Source organism: Furipterus horrens, unplaced genomic scaffold (assembly GCF_987537825.1).
Source record: "Furipterus horrens unplaced genomic scaffold, mFurHor1.1.pri manual_scaffold_4, whole genome shotgun sequence".
Lineage (NCBI taxonomy): Eukaryota > Metazoa > Chordata > Mammalia > Chiroptera > Furipteridae > Furipterus > Furipterus horrens.
Genome location: NW_028327174.1, coordinates 36,773,434 through 36,797,616, shown reverse-complemented (window position 1 = coordinate 36,797,616; position 24,183 = coordinate 36,773,434). Strand labels below are relative to the sequence as shown.

The 24,183-nt window shown below is 37.2% G+C and overlaps 1 protein-coding gene across 5 annotated transcripts in view; it reads right to left on the bottom strand.

The window, feature by feature from the left end:
* The window catches only part of STK38L (serine/threonine kinase 38 like), a 68,356-nt gene that overhangs the window by 24,081 nt on the left and 20,092 nt on the right, over positions 1 to 24,183 (bottom strand). For 3 of the 5 annotated variants that reach the window (XM_090272953.1, XM_090272951.1, XM_090272954.1), the window contains 2 exons: positions 5,376 to 5,520; positions 1,305 to 1,356 (listed from right to left, as the gene is read on the bottom strand). In XM_090272953.1, coding sequence (XP_090129079.1) covers positions 1,305 to 1,356; positions 5,376 to 5,509 — 186 coding nt within the window. In that variant the 5' untranslated portion in view covers positions 5,510 to 5,520. Of the gene's footprint in view, positions 1 to 1,304; positions 1,357 to 5,375; positions 5,521 to 12,335; positions 12,408 to 24,183 lie in introns of those variants that run through there. The other 2 variants (XM_090272952.1, XM_090272955.1) reach the window with 2 other exon arrangements.

Below are 24,183 nucleotides of genomic sequence, written 5' to 3'. Positions count from 1 at the left end.
TCCCTTTTCTGAGCCCTCCCCCACACAGTCACAGAACAGTGACACCATATCTGAGGCTCAATCAATCTGTTTCACATGGTTGTCCTGCCCTGGCGATTACCTAACGCTTTGCCCCATACAACTTATGGGTGTGCTTTTCACCTGTAAACTCCTGAGGGAAAGATCCATTACTGTTCACTGAATATTTATTCTAGCCCTCTGCCAGCTTTGGAGATGTAATGCTAGCTAAGTCATTGTGGAGTTTCTCCTCTGGGAAGATGGTATTATAAGCTACCGCAGGGACAAGGGGCAGTGTTATGGTAGAATGTAGGAGTACCTGAAGAGATTAGGGAAGATTTCTCCGTGGAAGTGATGCTTAAAGTGAGACCTAAAGCTTCTTGAAGAATAATGGGAGTGAGGCAGGAGTGAGGAAGTTCCAAGCAGCAGAAATAACATGTGAAATGGTCCATGGGCAAGAGTGTGGAAATTAAAAGTAATTCAATATTGTTGGTCAGCATGGGGGTGAGGTGACAAGAGATGAGGCTAGAGAGAGAGATAAGCAAAGGCCAATAAGGGGTCTTACCCTGAGAGCACTCAGAAGCCAGTGAAGGGCATTAAGCAAAAAGGGAGTGATGTGATCCAATTTGTTGACAAGTAACTCTGGCTGCAGTGTGCAGAAGAACTAGGCGGAAGCGCAGCCGAGACTAGAGGAAGAACGATGCGCTGGGGGCAGGCATTCTTCAGGTGGAATACACAACTGTGTAAACTAAGGTCATGGCACTGGGCTGGAGAACTGGATGGTGTTTAGAACCGTTTTTGAGAAGACGTGGCAATTGAGTGGTTCGCCTTGGGAACCTCTTTTCTTGTTCCACCATCCTCGAATACTGCAGATACCATTCACTAAATCTATGTTCTTGGAATTTTTTTAAAAAGCTGCTTCCTTTTAAAGATATCCATCATAACAACAAAGAAGTCCACATTCAAACAATGAAATACATATCATCTAAGTTGTAAAATCATCTGACATCAATAAACATAAAAGTCACTTGGGTTGCTTTTGTACAGTAAATATTGATCCCCTCCCCCACCCAGCTTTATTCAGATGACATGTAACACTATGTAAGTTTAAGGCATACAACAGGATGATTTGATTCACATATGTATTGCAAAATGATAATCACAATAAGGTCAGTTAATATGTCCATCACTTCACATAACTATTTTTTTTTGTAGTGAGAACATTTAAGATCCACTCTCAGCAACTTGCATATACATAAGACAGTATTGTTAACTACAATAATTACAGTAATTACAGCTAGCATTACCTCTTCATCTGCTAATCCTTCTTCTTCCATGGCCACTTCTAATTTCTTCTGCCTTAACAAAAATAAATAAATAATTCATATTTTAAATACATTCCTAACTTTTCCCATTTTTAAAACATATATTTGGCCCTGGCTGGTGTGGCTCAGTGGATTGACTGCTGGCCTGCGAACCAAAGGGTCGCTGGATTGAGTCTCAGTCAGGGCATGTGCCTGGGTTGTGGGCCAGGTCCCCAGTTGGGGGCGCGTGAGAGACAACCACACATTCATGTTTCTCTCCCTCTCTTTCTCCCACCCTTCCCCTCTCTCTAAAAAGAAATAAATAAAATCTTTTTAAAAACATATGTTTATTTATTCAAGTTTACCACTTCCATTTGTTATGCTAAAAAATCCTTCAACTTAAGTCAAAATAATCATTAAGTATATTTTTCTTTCTCAAAATATAAAGCCAATTCATATTTAGCTTTCTCATGTAAGCCAAATAAAATTTACTTCTAAAGCTGCCTAAATGAATTGCAAGTCCTGTAAAGGCGACTAATGTTTTAAGAAAGGAAACTCTGTTATCTAATGTTCAAACCACCAATATCATTAACATTTATTATGTTTTTATTACATGTATATAAAGGTAATGAAAGTGACTAAAAGCATAAATTTTTAAGGTGGATATCCATTTAAATCTTGACTCTAATACTTATTAGTTAAGTGAGCTTGCCTACATCCTTCATTTAAAGTCTAAGCTTAATTTCCTAGTTAATTAAGGAAAGATGCTCAATGCAATTGAGTATAGTTTATTTTAATTCTTTATAAATCAGAAAGTCATCTATGTATATAAAAAGTAACCCATTAACTACCAGAACATATACTTTTCAAGGTTCAGACAAGTTCAGTTATTCATTATTTTTAAATGGCACCCTTGAAGTTAATTCAGCTAAGCATTGTGGGGTGGGGAGGATGGTGGAAGGACAGGATACATGAACTAGTAACTAGAGAGATGGTTGTGGTACAAATTTTGCAACTCATTTCCAAGTGAATAGTAAGTATTTTATTTCTATTGTACTGGTTTTTCCTAAAGATGAATCTGAGAGAGCTCTTCCGAATTAGTTCTGGAGTATGCTACAGTAAGACAGAACTTACTTACCTGGGTATAGGGGTTGAGGTATGAAACTATCATATACATTGTTTGGCATTTGTTATTTATTTATAACAGTATGTCCAAAAGTAAGTTCTTTCCTATCCATTAAGATCTCTTCTCTTTCTTTAGGAAAATTCCTAGCCGCAATGTCTAAAGCCTATTCATAAATTAGCACCCATATGGAGATGAGACCTAATAACATATTCTTCATCTACTTCCTCAGCATTTGTAATAGGTGCTACCACACTGATTTTCATCTTTTCTTTACGTATTATTCCCCTAAGCCCAACCTCAGAATGGAATAAGCACCTAACATCCTGTACCTCTGGGCACTTCAGAGCTGCTTGTTGAATGATTTTGAGTTCTCTGCTCTGCAGAAAGAATCCGAAGAGTAAGAGAACCATTAATCTGGGAGGGATAGCAATATACAAGCAACTCTATTCTTCTTTCAAATCTCTACTGCCCACTTTCCTTGCCAAGACTAACACTTCATGAAATCATCCCTTATTCAGGGGAGAGAGAGTGATTTTCATTCATCTTCACCATAACTAAGCAGGAACACCTATGGCTTTCTTTTACCCTTTTTAAAAAACATTTTCCTCCTAAAATACTCTGACATTTTGTTCTTTGATTGGTTCTTTATTTGGCTTATGTATTTACCCAATTAGTTAAGCCTTAAAAATTCATAATATGTTTTCTTAAAGTATAAACTGTTTTTTTTACTATATATTTTTAACATTTTTATTTTAATAATGCAATAATTTATTTTTTTCAATTACAGTTAAAATTCAATATTATTTTGTATTAGTTTCAGGTGTACAACATGGTAGTCAGACAATGATATACTTTACAAAGTGGAGTATAAACTGTCAGTATAATTTCCATGACACCAAGGTGAGACTTCTTTTTAAAAATAACAGCAGGTATTTTTATTCTTACTCTCCTTTCTTTGGAAATAGAAGAGAAAATTATTTACTTTAAGGTTTCAGCAAGACAAGACAGTGAATCTTTAAAGTTCTGATGAGTAACACTAGTGCCTGCCTCCTGAAAAAATATAGGTCTTTCTTTCCTTGGTTCTCTTCTACTTTGTTCACACTCCCTTGATGAATTGATCACTTTCAAAGACTTTCATCACATTTACAATTAGTGTAACCACTTATATATTTGGATTTATTTCTAACTTACGTTGTGGTTTCTATTTGTGCTCACTATTTGGTATTTCAGTTTTTCATTTTCTCTTGCCCTTTTTGAACTGATTTTCCCCCCTCATTCCATTTTTTTTCCTTCTACAACTTTGGAACTTACAAACTTGATTTTTATTCTTTTAGTGACTACCCTAGCAATCACATGTCCACTTAATTTGTCAAGTCTGAAATTAATCTCTACCCTATGTTGTATCTCTCTCTATTCCAGAAATACAAAGGTATCTAAGAACACTTTAATCCCACTTCCCTCCTGATAGTCGACTGCTAGAAAACATTTTAATTCTATTTTTTTAAAATGCTTAAGACATTATCATTATTATTGTTGTTGTTTCTACACAGTCGATTCTTGTTGAGATTTACCCAACCATTTACACTTAAATCTTCTGTTTGTGATCACTTCCCTTCTGCCTAAATTGAATCTTTTGGAACTTTTTCTGATGACGAACTCCTAGTTTAGCTTGCCTTGCTCCATTCTCTTTACTCTCTTCCTTAAGGAACTTTGATTAAGGTACATTAGCTTTTCTCACTTGTCTCTATGCTTCTTAACTCTTTCATATTTTCTTACTGTCTCTCTAGGTGGACTTCTGAATAACTGTTTTATCTTTCAGTTCTAATTCTCTCCTCAGCTATGTCTAATCTGCAGTGAGACCTGTCCAAAACAAAGTTCAAAGCCTGATTCTTCTTCTGGAGTCCTATTTCACTAACGTTGCGCCACTCTGTTTGCCCAGGCACAACATTTCCAAGCCAGTATTGACTTGTTTCTCTCACATTTCATATCTGGCTAGTGTCCATGTTTTGTTTTTTTTCAATCTTTCTCACCTGTCAATTATCTTCTATTGTAGCTGTCACAACACTCACTCACGTCTCCTTTCCAAATATTTGCCTGGACTGCAACACTAGCCTTTCCTGTTTCTAATCCTTCCCTCCCATAGTCCATTCTATACATTAGGACTGAATACCCTTCTAGAGAAACACTTGCAATCATTTGATTCTTCTGTTCAAATCTCATGCAGGCTCTCTGCGACCCTGAGAACAGCTTCACCAACAAAGCGTCCAAGGCTTCCAGGAAATGCTGCCACCCAGCTTGTGCTCAACTGAACAGTGCCTGACCTAGCACTGAAGGTGATTTCTTCTGTCTCTAATAGCCTTCCTCCTGCTCTTCTACTTTTTTCTTCTCCCTTTTATGTTTGTATAAATAGCACTCTTTCTTCTGAGCCCTGTTTAAATGCCACCACCATTTATGAAGCCCTCCCAGCTGCCTTAGACAAAAGCAATCGCTCTTCTTTGCTTTTCTCTTAGTGACCCTTTTCACTCTTTCATGTAGTATGTGCATTATCTCCCTTACTATAATTTTCCTGAAGGCAAAAGAGCATGTCTTTCATTTTTAATTCTTCCACTCCCACTTATGTATATACAACACTATAAATGTTCTCAGATTAAGGTCAATTATCCATAATGCATCTCTCTAAAAGCAAGTAAAAAGCTGTATCACAATTTCATGGTTAGAAATGTTTTTTTTAACACATCAACTGACATTTGAAATAAGTATTTGGGTGCATAGGACAAGAAACTATTCTGCAAATATAAAAAAAAAAACTAGGTCCATTGTCAGAATGAGAAAAATAACACAGAGATCTACAATATTTATATAATTAATGAGCAACATGTTTACACTCCACTGGCAGCATTATCAGCTTATTTAATTAAGCAGAGTATTTTGATTAGCCGTTACTATACCTGGTTTCTCTTTCTTCATGCTGTAAAATTAGGTTGCTGTAAAAATTCTCCAATGTGAGCTTGGCCACAGTCACTCTTTCCCGGGTATGGTTGCTCATAGGGAAGGTGGCGGTAGTCCCTGCCGTCATTGCCATAGCAACGGAAACTGAAATAACATACAAACACAAATTATTCAATAGGAAAAAGAAAAAAAACTCTTTTCCCTTATAACAAACTCTAAAAATCATTTGACTTCTACTAAGAAAAATTCTATCCTAACAGTTAAGATATCCAAATCTTTCACATTGTAAATAATACTAGTAAAGATGCACTATTCCCAAAACAGAAATTAATTTTGTGCTGGCAAAATGAGGGGTGAATAATGGTAAGGAAGCACCAGTATGAGTCTATACCCAATATAAATACATTTATATACAAAAGGTTGTATTCAACAAGCATTCAAAACAAGAAAGGTTCAATCTACTTTGTAGCTGTTTTATTGATTACTAAATAAAATCCACAAGACTTTGCTAATACTTATGTCCCCAATAAATGCAAGTCTTCTAAGAGTCCATATAGTTTAGTTAAATAGTAAGAAACGGCCCTGGCTGGTGTGGCTCAGTGGATTGAGCATCAGCCTGCAAACCAAAGGATCACCGGTTCGATTCCCAGTCAGAGCACATGCTGGGTTATAGGCCAAGTCCCCAGTTGGGGGCATGTAAGAGGCAACCACACATTGATGTTTCTCTCCCTCTCTTTTTCTCTTACCTTCCCCTCTCTCTACAAATAAATTAAAACTTTTTTAAAAAGCAAGATATGGCTTCCACTATAAAAATTTTAAGAAACATGAAGTGTTGCATCAACAAGTACACAAACATCAGTCTAAAGCAATTCTTACAGGTTTATGTTTTAGGGGAAAATACTTTTAGGGAAAAGTCCCTTGGGATGGAGTCCATGGTTGTCCTATTTCATTCTGAATTCTGTCACTTCAGATAGTACTCTAACAAGGTCCAGTGTACTTTTCCCAACTATGAGGTCCATTTCATTTTCAAATGACACTCAAAGGCCTGTAGAAACCAGGCAGGAAACCCAAGTGTGTGAATCACCCCAGGTGCCAATAGGGAAGTTTTATGTATGTCTACTTAAAGCCATTCAAGTGTCAACTTTGAAAAACCACTGGGACAGCCAAACGAAGTACTAGTTTGAAGAAGACAACCTGCACAGTTAGACAAGATAAGGAATGTAACAAAAAGGTTACTTCACAGGTGGACAGATTAAACTCTAGTGGCTGCTTTGGTGAGCACTGGCCCTAAGAAATTTGCCTACGACAGCCTACATCTGGACCAAAAAAAACCTAGAATGGTTCCATATGTTAAAGAGCTTTTTGCTTATCTGGATGGGGATTATAACAGACCAACTTAGAGAAGATCTAGACTGTCAAGAGTGAGCATCCACCATTGTATTCTTAGCTGAAAAGTACTCCCCCAAACCTGCCACCTGCTCTCAACACCCACATCCCGTTAATTAGACAAAGAGACAGACCCCTGCAAATGGACCCGAGCTGGGCTAGAATCCAGGGAAAATGGAATGAACCAAAGGGCTTTCCTGTGCTTCAATGTCAAGTACGGATTGAAAGGAAACAATTTCCAGTTCCACTGTCATCTTACTGGGTTTATACTTCAATGTATTGGAAAAGCTTCAAATCCTTATGTCTAAAACACTATAATTTTAGCATCATAAACTTGTTCCTCTGTTGACTATTCTAAATCTTTTTATAACAAAAAGCTGATCACATTACTTGTTTAAAATCACTCACATTTCCTCATTTATGTACAGCGCATCAGATTAGCTTAGCATGATAAAGACAATTCACCTGAATGCTGATATACATCAGGAATTTTACAGTATTTTATTCCCTGAATTTCCCTTTTTTCTCCTGGGGATTTAACATACTGCCACTTCCTATGCATGATTGCATTTCATCCTCACAACAGCCCTGTAAATTAAGAAGCTGAAGTTTAGAAAAGTCACATAGCCAGTGAACTATGGGGTCAGGACTCCAAGTGCAATGTCCAACTTGCCATTCTAGCCTCATCTGCTGCCCCTCCTCGCTGCTCGCTCTTCTCCCAACGTCCGTGGCTGTTTCATGCCTCCAAGCCCTCACATGACCGATCCCTGAGTCAGTCATGTCCTGAACTCCCTTTGCAGGAATCCTGCTCATTCTTTAAGGCCCAGTCTTATTGTGAAGACTTCCCTATCATCCCCTATCAGAAGAGACATGACAGTTGGCATGCTTTCATTGTGTCCTCCAGCATTTGTACCAACAGATTTCAGGTGCCGGTGCTTATCACTCCACTTCTCTACCCCACTAAGCTAGGGGCACCTCTGGGCAAGAACTTCTGATTCATTTTTGACCTAGGAGTCAGAAATTTAGAGATCTAATCCAGGCCCTGCTGCTAAGTGATCATATGGTCTTATTCAAAGCACCAGAACACTGAAATCATCACTTTTCCCCAGACAGACATTATATTTGCTCTGCCAAGTCCACAGGTGTAGTCTCAGGCTGTTTGAGATAATACACAGCAAAGCTACAATGGCTTATACAAATGTAAGACATTATTTTAGACATCTAAATTTTTTAATGTGCTAAAGGCTATAACAGTAATGAGTATTACTTTTTAAAAACGATTACTAAAAAAATAAATGAAACTCAAGAATTATCATGGCCAAATGATCTTTAAGCACCAAGCTGTTCTTAGAATGCTATCTAAGGCAATGCTATCAAACCATTTTTGGAAATAACAGAATCACTGGGTTCATGTTCTATGTTTCAGGATCAGATGCAGAAAAATCAAAGACAGAAAAGAGAACAAGGATGGTATTTAGCAGACATTCCAAGTCATGTTTGTTAATTGGGATTTGGGGATTGGGGGTGCAGGGAAGGAAGCTGGGGAGGATGGACTGGAAGTTGAGGAATTCAAATAATTTGAGGAAATCTAGATTATACAAAATTGAACAAGTTTCTTATTGCAAGACTTCCCAGCATCTTTAATATGTTAATATGTATCCTAAATCCTCCAAAAGATGATAAGGTTTACACTTTGCAGTAGTATATAGGGCCGCCTTTAGGCATATAAAATTTGAGTTCATAAGACAATTCTCTCCAAACTTTAATTAAAAAGTGCTTCTACTTTTAAACAAACATTTGGAGGGGGCACAAAAGCTCCAACAAAGAGCAATACCTAGGGATTTTAGAGTCCTTTCTAAATGGTCCCGATCTGTGGCGGATCAAATGTTCAAACTGGTTTGCCAGTTCTTAGGAGGAAATAAGGTCAAGACCCAACTCTAGTTGTCCAACGTCTGTATTTTCCTTTCAGGAAGTTTGTGATGAAAAACCAACAAAGCACTTTATAATGCTCTAGAAAAAAAAAAAGCACAAAGAACACATAAGTAAATACTTCAGAAGTCAAAAAGAAAGATGTATAATGAATTCAGGGTGTGGCCTGGAAGGCAGCTGACTGGTTGCCCAGGGGCTCCTTACAGCAGACTGCCCTGCTCAGTCTGCCAACGGGGCAAGGTCTGGCCTTCAGCTGCAAGTGTTCCAGCGCCATCGAATTCAGGAAGCTACTTGATTCTAAGAGAGTTCACAAGAGTCTGAGATGCAAGACACAATGGCAATTTACTGATTTACACAATAAGAAACTGAGTAACAAGGAACAGATCCCTGCATCTTCTCACAAATGCATCCTCTCCTTGTAGGCAAGCTAGATGTAAAGCCATGAGGGTCAGAAGATTGTTTGGCGAGCATGGAATCAGAACAGAAATAACTGTTATTCAATTTAAATGTTGAATGGCATCAGGATTAGGTAAAACTTGGAAGGAAGGGAGGAAGGGAGGAAGGAAGGGAGGAAGGGAAGACTAATTGCTATCTAGCCCATGGCAATTCTGCCCAATTTAAAGTGGCTGGAGATGACCAATTTTAAGCTCTGCTGCTGACTGGGCGTTCCCAGAATGCAACAATATTGGGGAGCTAGAGGAGAGCAGAAATATTACTGAGCAAAACTTTTGTGGAAATTTTTATGAAACATAAAACAATGTTAGTGAATTCAAAACAATTCCAAACAACTAGGAATTATTTGCATTAACAATACAGAAATAAATATGAGGTGGTTTTAGATCAGCATTTGTGAACCTGAGGTCTTATAAAAGAGGGGTAAATACAAGATCATATTTCTCCCATCATAAGAGAATGTAATGTGTTCAACTCCCAAATCCAGAAGAGGATATCAAGTAATGAAAAACAACTTTCAAAGAAGAATATATGAAAGGGTGAGCCATGGGCATGGACTTGGGTAGGGGATTGTCGGGGAAGGGGGGTGCTGGGTGGAGGGGAGCAAAGGGGAAAAAATTGGAACTATTGTAACAATATAATCAATAAAATATACTTAAAAAAAAAACAACTTTCAGACACTTTATAATTTAATCATGATCATTATATTCTTTCCATTCTAATTACACATACATACAAGTGTGTATGCCTTGTTTAAAAACCAAATCAGAGCAAATGCTATATCTATTCATCTTTGTAATACAAGTATTGTAGCATCTGATTACAAGACACAAAGTACTGAACACATAGTAGGCATTCTACAAATAAACGATGGTCAGTAATTGAACTTAACTAAATTCAATAAACTTTCAGTACTATGTTTCACATATAGTAATTTCCTTTGGATTATAAACTATAGAATCATTTACTTTTACGTGAACCTTCAGAAACAAATAGTACATAAATGATAAAATTGCAGAAAAGGCCAAAAATTCTATCCTTAATCTTGATTCAATATAGCTTTAAAATTAAGAAAAAATATTTCCTTCTCACCAGATACAAATAGTTTTAATTTGAATTTTTAAAGCCTAAGAACAGCAGTGACCAAATTATTACAAAGAATGATCTAGATGACAGGCGCTTATTATATTGCAAATTTATTCCTCTAATGGATTTAACACTGTTCTTTGTCTTTTACTGAAGGCCTTTCTTTAGCCAGCAAAAGAACAGGACACAATTTGCAAGTCTAGAATTCCTGGACTGATAAAAACAACACTAGGTGCCCTTGATTTTCCGGTTCACGTGTTTTCTCCTGACTCCCCTATTCATTAATACAGACACTACCAATAGTTAAGCCCAACATTCTTTCATTTATCAAGCCTGGAGAAAGGAGATAACAAATTTGGCACTCAGGCCACCTATAAATAGAGGTGGTGTCTCCAACCACTTACCATCAAACTTGTAAAGCAGGAAAACAGAATTGCTTTACCTGACAGGTAAAACATACTATTTAACTGGTGGTTTCACCTTAGTTTTCACATACTACATTTCAGAAGAAATAGTATCTTTAAGGCTACTGTATTACCTTGGATTATAAAAATTTTCCTAAATTCATCATTAGGTTCAACCATTATGCCCTAGGCTATCAGAGGTCCTTAGGTTTGATCCTGTATTGTGTGCTGTATCCTAAAGACAGAACGACCATGACTTCTTTCCTCTCTGAGGAAATTCAGTAAGGTGAAGGTACGAGACCCAGCCCTAACTTTTACGAGTTGTATTATTTCAACCAACATCTATGGTAGATTCTAGCACTGCACAAAGTACTGAGACTATGAGGACTCATAAAATATAGTTCCTGCCCTTAAGTATGTCCACAATCTCATGGGAACTCAAAGAAGGGAGAAATCAGCTCTTCACGGGGAAGTGAGGTCAAAGGTTTAATAGAGGGGGAGATGCTTGAACTGAATCTTGAGGTGAGTAAGGGAGGTAAGAGTTAACAAGGAGATGGACAGGGCAGAGGAGGAAGAGGTGTAAGAGAAGGGAGTCAGTCAGTCAAGGCTTGTCATTAAATGAAGAACAAACTGCCAATAAAGAACATTTATTGAGTGCTTACCTATGTACCAAAATGTCTTCTAAGAATGTTACATGTATTAATGCATTTAATCCTCATAACCACCCCTAAAATCCTAGCTGAATGCCACTTGGGATAGATTATGCTAATATAGGGTGGGTGGCAAAAAGGCTGGGAGTAGATTAGGCCAGAGGAATGTAAGTGACGTTAGTGGTTTATGAACCAAATATAAACAAACTAGGAGATAAATTTACCAAACAAAATAGCAATTTTATCTAAAAACTGGCCAGTTTATAAATTTTAATGTTTAGGTAAGGCAGAATCTCATTTTTCTCAAAAATAATCAGAAAGAAGCCATGTGTTCTTATAATATTTACATAATTGAATTTCTCTATTGCTATATCCCTTATCTAGTAATGCATTAGATTTTCTCTGCAAAAGACAGTTAACTGAATCTACCAAGTTATAATAGACTTAAAAAAATTAACTACCTCAGCTCTAATGCCAAACAACTTCAGATATTTCTAATTCAGCACTACAATGGAAAAATGATACCAATTTTTAGATTATAGAGGTATTCCTAAAAGAATTTTAAATCTATTTCTAATCATTGGTGCACATACAAGCACACACAACAACACACTCGCCTTGATTAGGCTTTAAAGGAGAAAAACATCACAATCTGCAAGGGAGGAAGTGGAGGGCACAGGGAGGGGAGAGTGGGGACAAGGGGAGGCCAAAGTAGGGATTTCAAAGCTACTTGTCAATGAGAAACTGCTCAGAGGTAAAATAAAACAAAAATAACATGGAAAACAAAAATTAATAGACTGTAAATATATATAAATTGGTTTATCTATATATTTGGAAATTTATGGAGTTTATGAACATGTATTTAGTAGCCTAGGGAAATTCTTGGAAAGAACAGAGCACGTGAGAAACAGAGAGAGAGAGAGAGAGACAAATGATCTAGAGAATTCTGGTCTACCAGATTTAAACTAAGCCTCTAAATTGGGGTCTGAAGCTAGAAAATGAACAAAGAAGAAACCTACTGCACCAGAAAGGAACGACCCCTTCCCTTTACCTTGTCAGCTGAGCCATGCTTCCATCTACTTCCCACAGCCCAACATCATGTTTTCCTCTGTATTTTCCATTTCTGTTATGAAGAATATAGGTCAGTGAATATATTCCTTACCTGAGGATATGCTTATTAATTTTAGAAAGAGATGAAGGTGGGGCGAGAGAAAGAGAGAGAGAGAGAGAGAAACATCAATTTGAGAAAGAAACAAGGATTGGTCGCCTCCCTTCCATGCCTTGACCAGGGATTGAACCCGCAACCTTGGTATGTAGCCTGACCAGGAACTGAATCCACAACCTTTGGTGTATGGGATGACACTCCAACTGAGCCACCCACCCAGGGTATCCAAATTATTTTTTAAATAAAGAGCTCAACTTAAAGTTTTAAATTTACCCTTTAAAATGTTAATTTTAAAGATATGCATTTAAAAATGAGAAAATAATCCTGTGCACAAAAATAGCAAGGAGAAAGAGATGGAGAACAACATTTATAAAATGTCTAAGAATAACCCTGATAAAAAAAAAAAGCTCGTCTTTTTATGAGGTAATCTAATCACAGATTATGAAAAGAAGAGAAGATTTATTTAATTAATTATGTTGGAACAACTGGTTATCTATTTAAAAAACAAAGTAAGTCAGATATCCATTTTAGTCCAAAGGCTAAAATAAATTTCAAATAGTTTAAAAGGGTAAACATAAAAACTAAAGAATAAAAAGGGAAAAGGAAGGAGTAAGGCAATAAAAGTTTTGAAAAAATTAATCTTCAAAAAAATTACAAGAAAATTAGACAAATATCTGATCTTAGAAAGGAAATAAACTGTCTTAAAAGGAAATCACAATAAAAATAGTGCTAGGTATCATTATATAAAAATTGGAATATACATATATGTATATCAGACAAGATTAAAAGACCATCATTTGGGAGGGAAACTGCAAAATAGCAGTGTATATTACAAGTATATATTAAAAATAATAAATTATAGTTCTTAAAGTATATATAAAGTTCATAATACAACTATTTTAATATTAAAGGTGCAAAGGGACAAGAGATCCTAATAATAAAAAGATAAATAATATTGAGACAATATATCAAAGTAGATAACAAACATGTGAAAAATGTTCAGTTTTACCAGTAAATCAAAGACATGAAAAGTTAAAGATAATGCATTACATTCCCTATATAAAAGTAGTTACTATTTAGGGGAAAACCCTCAGGGTCCAGTCTACCAAAAAATCTCTTTCTCATACGCCATCTGTACTTACACATGGTTTCCCCCTAGCTTTATTGAGATATAATTGACACATAGAATTGTGTAACTTTAAGGTGTACAATGTAATGATTTGACATGGGCACATACTGTAAAATGTTGCCACAATAAGGTTAGGTAACACGTCCATCACCTTATACAGTTACAAGTTTTTGTGCCTGGTGATAACTTTTAAGATCTACTACCTCAGCAAATTTCAAATACACAATACAGTACTGTTAACTAGTCACCATGCTGTACCTTATATCCCCAGGACTTATAACTGAACGTCTGTACACTTTAACCATCTTTACCCCTTCCCACCCACCCATCCACCCACAGCAACTACTAATCTGCTGTTTCTGTTTGTCTTTTAAGATTCCACATATAAGTATTGGCCTTTTTAAGTTCAACCTATTTGAAGTCTGTTGGGCCTCTCTAATCTGGATGTCCATTTCTCTCCCCAAGTTTGGGGAGTTTTCAGCCATTATTGCTCTTAAATAGACTTTCTGTCCCTTTCTCTTTCTCTTCTCCTTCTGGGATTCCCATAATGCATACTTGCATCTCTTGATCGCATCCCACAAGTCTGTAGGCTTTCTTAACCTTTTTTCATTCTTTTTTCTTTTTGCTCCTCTGACTGGACAATTTCAAATGACCTATCTTATAAGTTCGTGGATTCTTTTTTCAACTTGGTCAAGTTTGTTATTGTAGCTCTCAAATGAATTTTTCAGTTTAGTCGTATTTCCGTTTGATTTTTTATAGTTTCTATTTCTTGGTTGAACTTTTCATTTTGTTTACATATTGCTTTCCTTATTTCATTTAGTTGTCTCTGTGTTCTTGAAGTTCACTGAAGTTCTTTAAGAAGATTATTTTAAATTCTTTGTCAGACAGTTTATAGATCTCCATTTCTTTAGAGTCAGTTCTTGGGAGTTTTATTGGTTTCCTTTATTGATGTCATGCTTACCTGATTCTTTGTGTTCTTTGATTCCCTGTGTTGGTATCTACATATTTAGGTAAGTGGTCTCCTACTCCAGACTTTACAGGTTCGCTTTGAGAGAGAGACCATCACCAGGGAGCTCAGTTTGGGGTACTGGTAGTGCCTGTGGGCAACAGGGCTTTCTATCTGGGTCTCTAATTGGGTGAGGTCACGGCCCATGCTCTAATGTCAGGAGGGTTGCTGCTGATTGGGCTCTGCATGCAGTTGGATGAGCCTGCAGGCTGAGCTACACATTCAAACAAAGCCCCTGGGAGGACTCCCTAACTGGGCGGGGCTGATGGATGTGTTCCCAATCAAGGTGGAGCCACTGGCTGGACTCCATGATTGGACACAGCTATAGCCTGATCTCTGTAATCACTCCTGGTTGGGTGGGATCCCAGGCTGTGCTTCCTGACCGAATGTGATGCTAGCTAGACTTCAGATTGAGGCAGGATCATAGGCAGGGCTTTGAGATAGAGGCAGGTAGTGGCTATGCTCCACTATTAAACTCCCAAGGCTCTCTGGTTGGGAGGGGCCTCCAGCTGTATCTTGTGTTTAAGTGGCTACAGACTATGCTCCATGGATGGGCAGGGCAGCTGCCCAAGCTCCCCCATCAGGTGAGGTTACAGGCTATATTCTGCAAATGGGTGGGGTCACTGGCTGGCCCCCTGCCTGGATGAGGCAGCCAGCTGTGTTCAACAATTGGGAAGGCCATAAGCTGGGCTCTAAGAGCTGTAGGTTTCCCTCCACAGCTGGGTTGTACCACAGACCAGACCCCAAGGCTGCTCAGAGTCACTGCCAGGCTTCCTGGTTATATGGGCACAGAGATTATACTGAAAAGGGCTGCTTGACAGTATCCAAGCAGGGGTGCAAGAGGTCTGGGGTGGAAGGTACTTCAGCTTCAGCCCTGGGTTGAGTGGTTGCCATGGGTGGCAATGATGTCTTGCTAAAGATAGCTGCTAGTTGGTACTGAAGGGGGACCGAAGTTGGGAATGACCTATGTCACCATCTTGATCATATCACTCCCTGTGCTATGTTGTCTGCTAGCAGGGACTATGGCAATTTGTATCAAGAACCTTAAAAGTTTTTATGTCTTTTGACATAATTCCACCTTTAGGAATCTACGCTAAAAAAATTAATCAAAATTGCAGCAAAGATTTATAGAGTTTTATTAATTAAAGCACTGTTTAAAATAACAAACAAACGTTTAAAATTAGGTGAAATGATTGGTTGAATGATAAAGCATGAAATGCCATAGAAATAACAGTGAAGAAAATTTCCCCCCAAAACTTATTCTGAGAAATGTTAAGTAAACAAGATAAAAAGTTCTATCTTTATGCAAAATATGTTAGTATATGAATTTTAAAAGGGGTAAATTATTATTTATATTTTGTCCTTTATCATTTTTTTAATTTTCAATTTTTCCATAAGGAAAACAATCATTTTTATTGTAAGAAAAACGTATTTAAGAGCAATTGCATATGAGTAAATATGGGAGCAGGAGAAGAGAATCAACCTTCTCTTTTCAGCCCAGAGAGGTAGTTTTTATCCTAGGTGCCACTGAACTTGGATTTTTTTCCCTATGAACCAAATCCTTAGTTCTGGTTTAGTGGATTATAAAGAACAGCAAGAGAGTCTGAAGTCGTGGAATAAAACTAAAGACAAACCATGAGGCTAATGGGAATTCTGAAAATGTCTTCAGTCATCTCCTATACCTCTTTTTAGGGAGAGTTTTTTGGTGGCTTATACCTGTGCCTATTTATAAGGCCTCAAACTATCAATTACTTCTCAAATAGCTTTTCTACTGGTGACTCAAAAGGCCCTCATCAAAATAAAAAACCAGGCAGCACAAATATTATTAGCTAAGTCAACTTCAAGTCTTATTTAAGGTAAGAAAATTACTCCCCCAAAATCATAAAAAGAGACAAAATAAAGGCTCTAGCTTTAAAGACGATCCCCACTTTCCTTTACTCCTCGTCTGTTTTAAAGGAGATAATGCCTGATTCAAAACACCAGTACAACCAAAAATGTCTATTTTGTGTTAAAAAGTTAAGGTCTGGTGTGACCACAGAACAACCAATAAATGGACAAGGCAGGAAAACGGGGAGTGGTGACAGGTGGTGTGACTTGCTGGGAAAGAAAGGGGAGGAGCAAGCTTTGAGAAGCAGCCCAACTATAAAAAATGTGCCCATCTTTGAATTCTTGCCTTTCACTTTCTTCAAAGTAAGCTTCCAAAAGAAATGAGAAAGAGACAGAAACAGACTGACATTCACACACAAAATAAAACTTGAAAATAAATGAGTAAGTGAGGAGGTAAAATACAAATTTCTAACTGAAAATATAAACTCATATTTTAATTTTCCCATTCATTCAAAATATTCAAAGCTTCTTCATCATTGAGAGCTTCAGGAGGGACCTATGTGGATTCCTCCATCTGTACCAATTTCTTCTGTTAATCCTCACCTGAGGATATGTTTATTGATGTTAGAGAGACAGAGGAAAACAGAAACATCGATGTGAGAGAGAAACATCAATCGGTTGCCTCCCATGTGTTCCATCCAGGGATCGAACCCTCAACCCTTTGGTGTATGGGATGATGCTCCAACCAACTGAGCCACACGACCAGGGCTGTACCAATTTATTTTATATCTCTTAATTTTAATTTGAAAAGTATTGTGTTATTTTGTTTATGATTCCTTTTCAAATGAAAACCACTTGCTGAAAGAGATAAGACTCATTTAACAACTGAAGGGCCAGAAGCAGCAGTCCTTTTGAGGGCAAAAATTGTATTAGACTAAAATTAAAACATGACATCACCAAGTTTACAATTTTAAGATATAAGTAGCTATGACTTACTTTTAGTTATTTTGAGTCAACTCTCCCAAGAGACATTTTGACCACCATAAGTGACCAACAAAATCTGTTCCCAGCTAAAAGTAGACTGATCATGTGACGCATCAGACTCAGATATTGTGTTAAATACACAGACGACGTGACTTCTCTAACAGTGAGAAAATCCAGGAGGTATCCACCTCATTAAAACACCAGAATATAAAAAACTCTGAGGTTAGTGATCTTTGTAATTAATACCTGAACAACTTACTATCTAAGCATCAAACAGGGCCACACCATTTTATTGACTTATGATCTCTAGAACACAATCTGGTTTATTTGTAAAAAAGTGTAAAAGAGAAAAAAATACCTAAAATGGAACAAAAACTAAATTGTATAGTTTGTAGTTACCAAGGATATCCTGTAATTCAAGTGAGTATACTGGCAAACCCTCTGATAAATCAGCTTATGAGTTCAATTCTGCTCAGCATTTTTCTAGAATCCACTATAAGTCTAAGATTGCAAATTCAGTCCACCAAAAGGTAAGACTATTAGAATTACAGACCTTGCAAACAGCAGCTATATTATCTGGCCCATCTCCCTCATTGTACAGAAGTGACGCCCACAGACTCTTGGCTGCCTGTGGAGAGGCTTGGGCTCGAACACTCAGCCTTCACGTGGAGCTCCCAATCTGCAGGAGAGTCCACAGTGCAGTGGCAGCTCTAGGACACGGGATTGGGCTCTCGGAACACTGATGCCAGGTCTGAGTTCTGGACTGTGTGGTATCTATAAGTTCTAACAGCGATGTCCCTGTCTGACACTAAATAACTGCTCCCTCTCTCATGATTATGGATCTATGGGTCAAATAAGTGGTTTCTATCTGCTTTTCTCAGAAGACTGAAGAACGACATTTTACTCCAAATATTCAGAAACCAAAATATGATGACTAAAGGGTTCTTGAAAGCTTTAGGATTTTAATTGCAGAAACTGGTCACCATTAAGTGCTGTAGATTTAGTCTGGAATCCATCCATCCATTCATTTGTCATCTATCTATTCTCACACCTAAACCAAACTGTTTTATCTTCAGAGCTGTAAAATATATTTTGGGATCTGGTTGGGCAAGTTTCTCCCCTTCTCCTTTGTTTTCCCCTCAAATTCTTACACTCCCTTTTATATGAATTTTAGAATCTGCTTGTAAAGTTCAATTAAAAATAATGTTGGGATTTTTGAAAAGAGGGAAAAGTATGATTTAAACGAACCCAGCCTCAGACTCGAGCTTAAAATTACCATTTTGATTTCGGTTCCTCTGCCAAGGTATTTCTACCACCTGGAAACAAGTATTCAAATTCAAGGTTAAGGTTTTTCAAAGTCTCTTTTGTAAAGCTGCATCTAAATTTACAGTGCCTGTTATTGATTACAGCAAATAAAATAAGATATTCAGTAAACCTATCAGGTGGGGTCTGCAAGACAGTTGGGGCTGCAGTCTGACCAAAGATAGAAAAATAGAAGGGAGACGCTAGCTAAGCTAATAGTTCCACTGATTCTAGGTGAGGCTGATCAAATAACTGGCATCATTAGCACCTGTCATAGGATGCTAGTAGGAAAAGATCCTAATAGTAAGAGCAATGACATGAGCACTCTACAGTTCTATAATGTTGTGGAGAAAAGCAAGACTAACCCACAAAAATAATTAGTACGTGTGACCAATAAGCCTGGATGGGCCTGTCTGACATGAGCAGGGCTTCAGAACAGGGAAAGATCAGTGTGGGTTGCAGTGTCCAATGAAAATAAGTTGGGAGGCTCAGCTCTAGCTTAACCGAATACCTGGCAGTAATCAAAATTTAAGAACAGCTATTGAGAAGCCCATGTCAAGAAAAACAGTGGTGATCTCAACTTGGTTTATAAATCAAGACTGAGCCACACTTATAGTACCCTAATAAAAGGTCAGAGATCCTGTAAGCAAGCATCTCTCATTGCTCTGGCAGCAGCTTCCTCAGATGATAGATTATCCCAATGAGAAATCCCTCAATGCTTTGTGGCTTGAGGGGCTATTCAATACCAGAACCTGATCCTACTCCCCTAGACTTGGCCTAAAAAGTCCCTATTCCATTGGACTTGCATACACAAAAACCCCACCCAGCTCCCTGACATCATGGAAATTTACCAGTTCACTCAGAAGACCTAGTATGTGGGCTCATCTATTTGTGGAAACAGATAGTTTTCTCCAAAATAACTGAGTCAGAAATTTTTAACAGCACTAGATTTTTTTTTTTTTTTTAAGGGGGAAAAAAACTTTTCTTGTCATTGCTGAATAAACAGGATGAGCACTGAATCCCCTTCCAAGGAACAAAAAATAATGTTAAACATAGTTGGGAATACTGGGAGAAAATGCAGTAAAAACTTTTTTTAAAGATTTAAATCATATGCAAACTCTACAATTGTTTCATTTTTAAAGCATTATTAGATTATGTAGAGTAAGACATTCCAGTGAGTTTTTTTACCAATCTGTCATACCAGTAAGCATTACTTAGGAAGGGCATCCTCTTTGAAAATGAGCAGAAAACTTCCCTGGAAGTTAAGATTATTTAACCCTCTGAGGGTTCCTGCCAGTCCTATTATGCTGTTCAGTTTTTAAAGGTAACTATTAGTACTTTAAATTAAGCAAAGAACATAGCAGGGTGTGGAATAGTTTTCACACACAAGCCTCAGAACTATTTGTAATGAGATATACTGTAGATCATAAAACAGGACTTAACACCCTATAGCATTTATTAAGTGAAACTGGGATAATTTGGTGGACTATACAAGATCAAATGGAAGAGATAAAATTGCATTATAAAAGGCAAGAAGATGCTGCTTAACATAAGTTTATTTATACACTGGAAACAATAAAAATTCTAAATCCAGGATAATGGTTATTTCTCTAGAGGGAGGGAAGGGAAGGACTAGAAAAGCATCTCAAACTCCACCTGTAATGTTTTGTTACATAAATATACACAAGTATTGCAAAATATTAAGATCTGTGCAGCAGACACATCAATGTTCCTTCTATTTTTCTCTATAGCTTTGTGTATGTTTATAATAATTCATAATAAAAACTGCAGTAAGTTTTATCATATATATTGGAAACATAAAATGACAAAGATTCCAAGGAATTTTAAAGGTTTCTTGTAGACAGTTTTTTTAAAGCTACTTAACTTGATAGAGTATCTCGCTTTCTACTATCTTCCTTGTTAATATCATCACCATCTTTTTTTCCTTACACCTCCATCTAACAGAGTTTAAATAAAAAAGCACAACCCCTTCCAGAGCACATGGACAAAGGAAGCTCAGTGAGATGGGCTCGGGGGAAGGGACGGTTCTGGGAGCAGCTGGGTAGAGGGAGGAGAGAGCACTGGACAGAAGACCACCGGCCAGTATCATGACTTCCCAGAACACCAGAGAAACCCCTTTCAAAAGATCAAAGCTATGTCCCATACACACTAAAATATTTCTGGATGAACTAATATAACACCAAGGATGTGCTACATAATAATACAGATGAAACAAGACTGATCATGGTTTGGTAGCTATTTAAGCTGGTAATGGTATCTGAGAATACATTTTACACCCCTAATTACTTCTGTGTATATTTAAATTTTTCTATAATGAAGTTATTTTTAATCCCAAACTAAAACAAATGATTTAACCACCATCACATTAAAAACCTCGCCCCATTTCAATCTGTCAGGCCTATTCATGACAAGGGGGTCAGGCAGCCAGGCCAGGTTCAGTCCTTAGCAGTCCCTTTGGTTTTGAGTTCATGTATCTGAAAAAATGAAAGAGTTGGATGAGATGATATCTAAGCTCCCTCTTAATTATAACATGATTATTAGAATTGTAAAACACAGTTATTGTATAATACAGTTAAGAACTGCAAATATTACTAATAATAGACTATGGCCAAGTGGGAGTATCTTTAATCCCTCGTTTATTTATTTATTTGACAAACATTTAGGAAATGTGTAGTATGTGCCTGGCAGTGTTACATGTGAGTAGAATACAAAGTTAATGATGTAGAATTCTGCCTTCAAGGTCCGGTCTAATCATGGAAGATACATGTATAAACACATGAAAACAATACAATGTAAGGGATGATGACAGAAATGATGGAGTTGAAAATACCAAAAGGCTTCCGTAGCTTGAGACAGCAGGGAATTGCAAACGATTTCATTTGCAGATCATCAAAGGAAGTGTCAGGAGACCAGACTGGCTAGGAATGTAGGGACCAGGTTGAGATGGATCATGAATGTGATGCCAAGAAATCTGGATGGCATCTTGAAGAGTGAGAAGAAAGGCATTTTAAAGATTCTCAGCCTGGAAATGATACGATCCAATTTACATTTCAGATGAATTGCTGGAACAAGAATTTAGATCTGATGGTGGTTGGTGGTGTCTGGAGGACAGAGGAGAGAAACAAAGGGAAGGGGAGTTTATCTAGTATTTAGGAGATACTAAAAGGACCCAGCCCGATATGATGAAGGTTTGAATCAAGGCAGTATTAGTAGATCTCTACTGTTATTTCTAAGATTCCTGAGATGCAGATAAAGCAGCACCTTGGGTTTCACAGCAGGGCAAGGAAAAGTATACTGAGTTATATGAGTAAATGGTTGTTCATGTACAATAAAGATAATCAGTTCCTTCTTCAAAGTACAGAAGGAGCAGATATTTTAGAAATGCAGATTTTAGGTACTCTGCTATGATATTTCTTCCCCCATTTTTCAAGATAGTATAGAAACTAGAGCATGAAATGCTAGAATCTGTTCATCATCAGTGGGTTACAGTTTCAAGCACAGTGACTAACACATAGCTGGTGCTTAATAAATGTGGGTTATGTGTTGAATGTGATAAATTAATAAGCAAATGAAATAATGTCACATGGTGCAGGGGGTTAATTCTCTGCTCTCTTGATAAAAATCACAAGTAAGGAAAGATAAAAATTATTTACTAGGTGATTTTATGTCCCTCCATAATTTTTCCCTTAAACCCCTCAGCTTTTTAAACTGTATCAGCAGTAATCCTCACTGTTATTTCTTAAAACAATTACGTGGATAGCTAAATTCTCATTATCTAAGAGACTACTTCCCCCATGTAGTATATAACAGAAGACTTTTTTTTCGTTGTAAATTATACAGTGCCTCTTATCTGTGTCCCAAAAGGGCACTTCTAAGAGAAGTATTAGAAGTGATCAGTCAGTCCCAGGTGCCACAAACCATATGGACTTTTGTCTCAGTTTTTATAAAACAACAGCAATGTTTTCTCCCTTAAAAACCATTACCTTGCCCTAGCCAGGTGGCTCAACTGGTTGGAGTGTCATCCCATATAACAGAAAGTTGAGGATTCGATTCCCACTCATGGCATGTATAGAAGGCTACCAATTAATGTTTCTTTTTCACATCGATCTCTCAATGGTTTCTGTTTCTCTCTCATATCAATGGATCTCTCTTAATCTCTCTCTCTATCCCTTTCTCTCTCTCTCTCTCTTCCAGTATGAAATTAGCAAATTCTGCCTATCTTTTAATTATTACTTCCTTACATTTTTATTTTCTCAGCAGTAAGCCTGTGGCACTAAACATCAAAAACCTTGAAATCTATCATTCTGTTCCATACACATAACTTTATAAAATGTTAATGCCACCCTGAATGCTGACAATAGCAAGACAAGGTGGGGCAAAAGTAGGTTTACAGTTGAGAGTATGCAAAACGGTTTATTCTTGTAGTATTATTTATTAATGACTATTATTTTCCATACAAACAACTATAAACTTACTTTTGCTCCACCTTGTATATAGTTCATAATAATTAACAAAACATTAATCATGTGCCAGGCAATATGCTTAACACTTTATATATGCATTACCTCATCTGATTTAGATCTTTGCATTAACCCTAAGAAGTGGTACATGAAGTTACTGCCATTTTGTCCTACAAAAAAATGGAGCATAGAGGAAATGTGTATTTTATCTAATGACATACAACCAAAACAAGCCTGTCAGACTCAGTCACCCAGGACTCTTCACAAGCATGCAATACTGTGTCCCCCAAACCATGTGACGTATGTGGGCAGGTATTATTATCTCTATTATAAAAACCCGAGGCTAACAAAATTGGCGAGACTTGAATAAGGTCACACACTTAGAAATGGAGCCAGCATTAATTAGGGTCCCAGTTCAGGGCCTCTGCCACTCTACCTCTAATACTGGACATGTTCCATGAAACAAATCACTCCACGAGAACTAGCAAAGTATAAAATCCCCACCCTTGTTTTAAAAATATCAAACACAAAATGGCTTTGTCAACATAGCATAAAGGTCAGGAGGTTCTTTAAAAAAAGCCAATAAAGTTTCTTTTTGACACATCAAGGCCACCTTCAATTCATCATGAAAGGAGCTAATTTAGAAAATAATGCTTTTCAGATTTCTGATGTGTGTATTTGTTTTCCCAATATTTATGTGTTTCTTTTATAGTCTACATTCAACTGCCAAGTACTTATCTAAGACTTGGGAAAAGGCTAAAGTGCAATTTTGTGTCCCCAACCCTCAGAGAAAACAATGTCTACAATTAATCCTTGCAGACTCTAGTGCCAAATAGCAAGCAGGTGCAATATTTCTAGGATGCATTGTGTGTGGTGGGGAAGGGGGGGGGGAGTGAAAGAAGGTAGTGAGAAACATTTAAAAACAAACCACATCTGGGGGGCTCATTTCTTCTAAGTGACTTAACATGTTGTAAGGCATTTGGCTGTTGACAAGATGATCCTGCC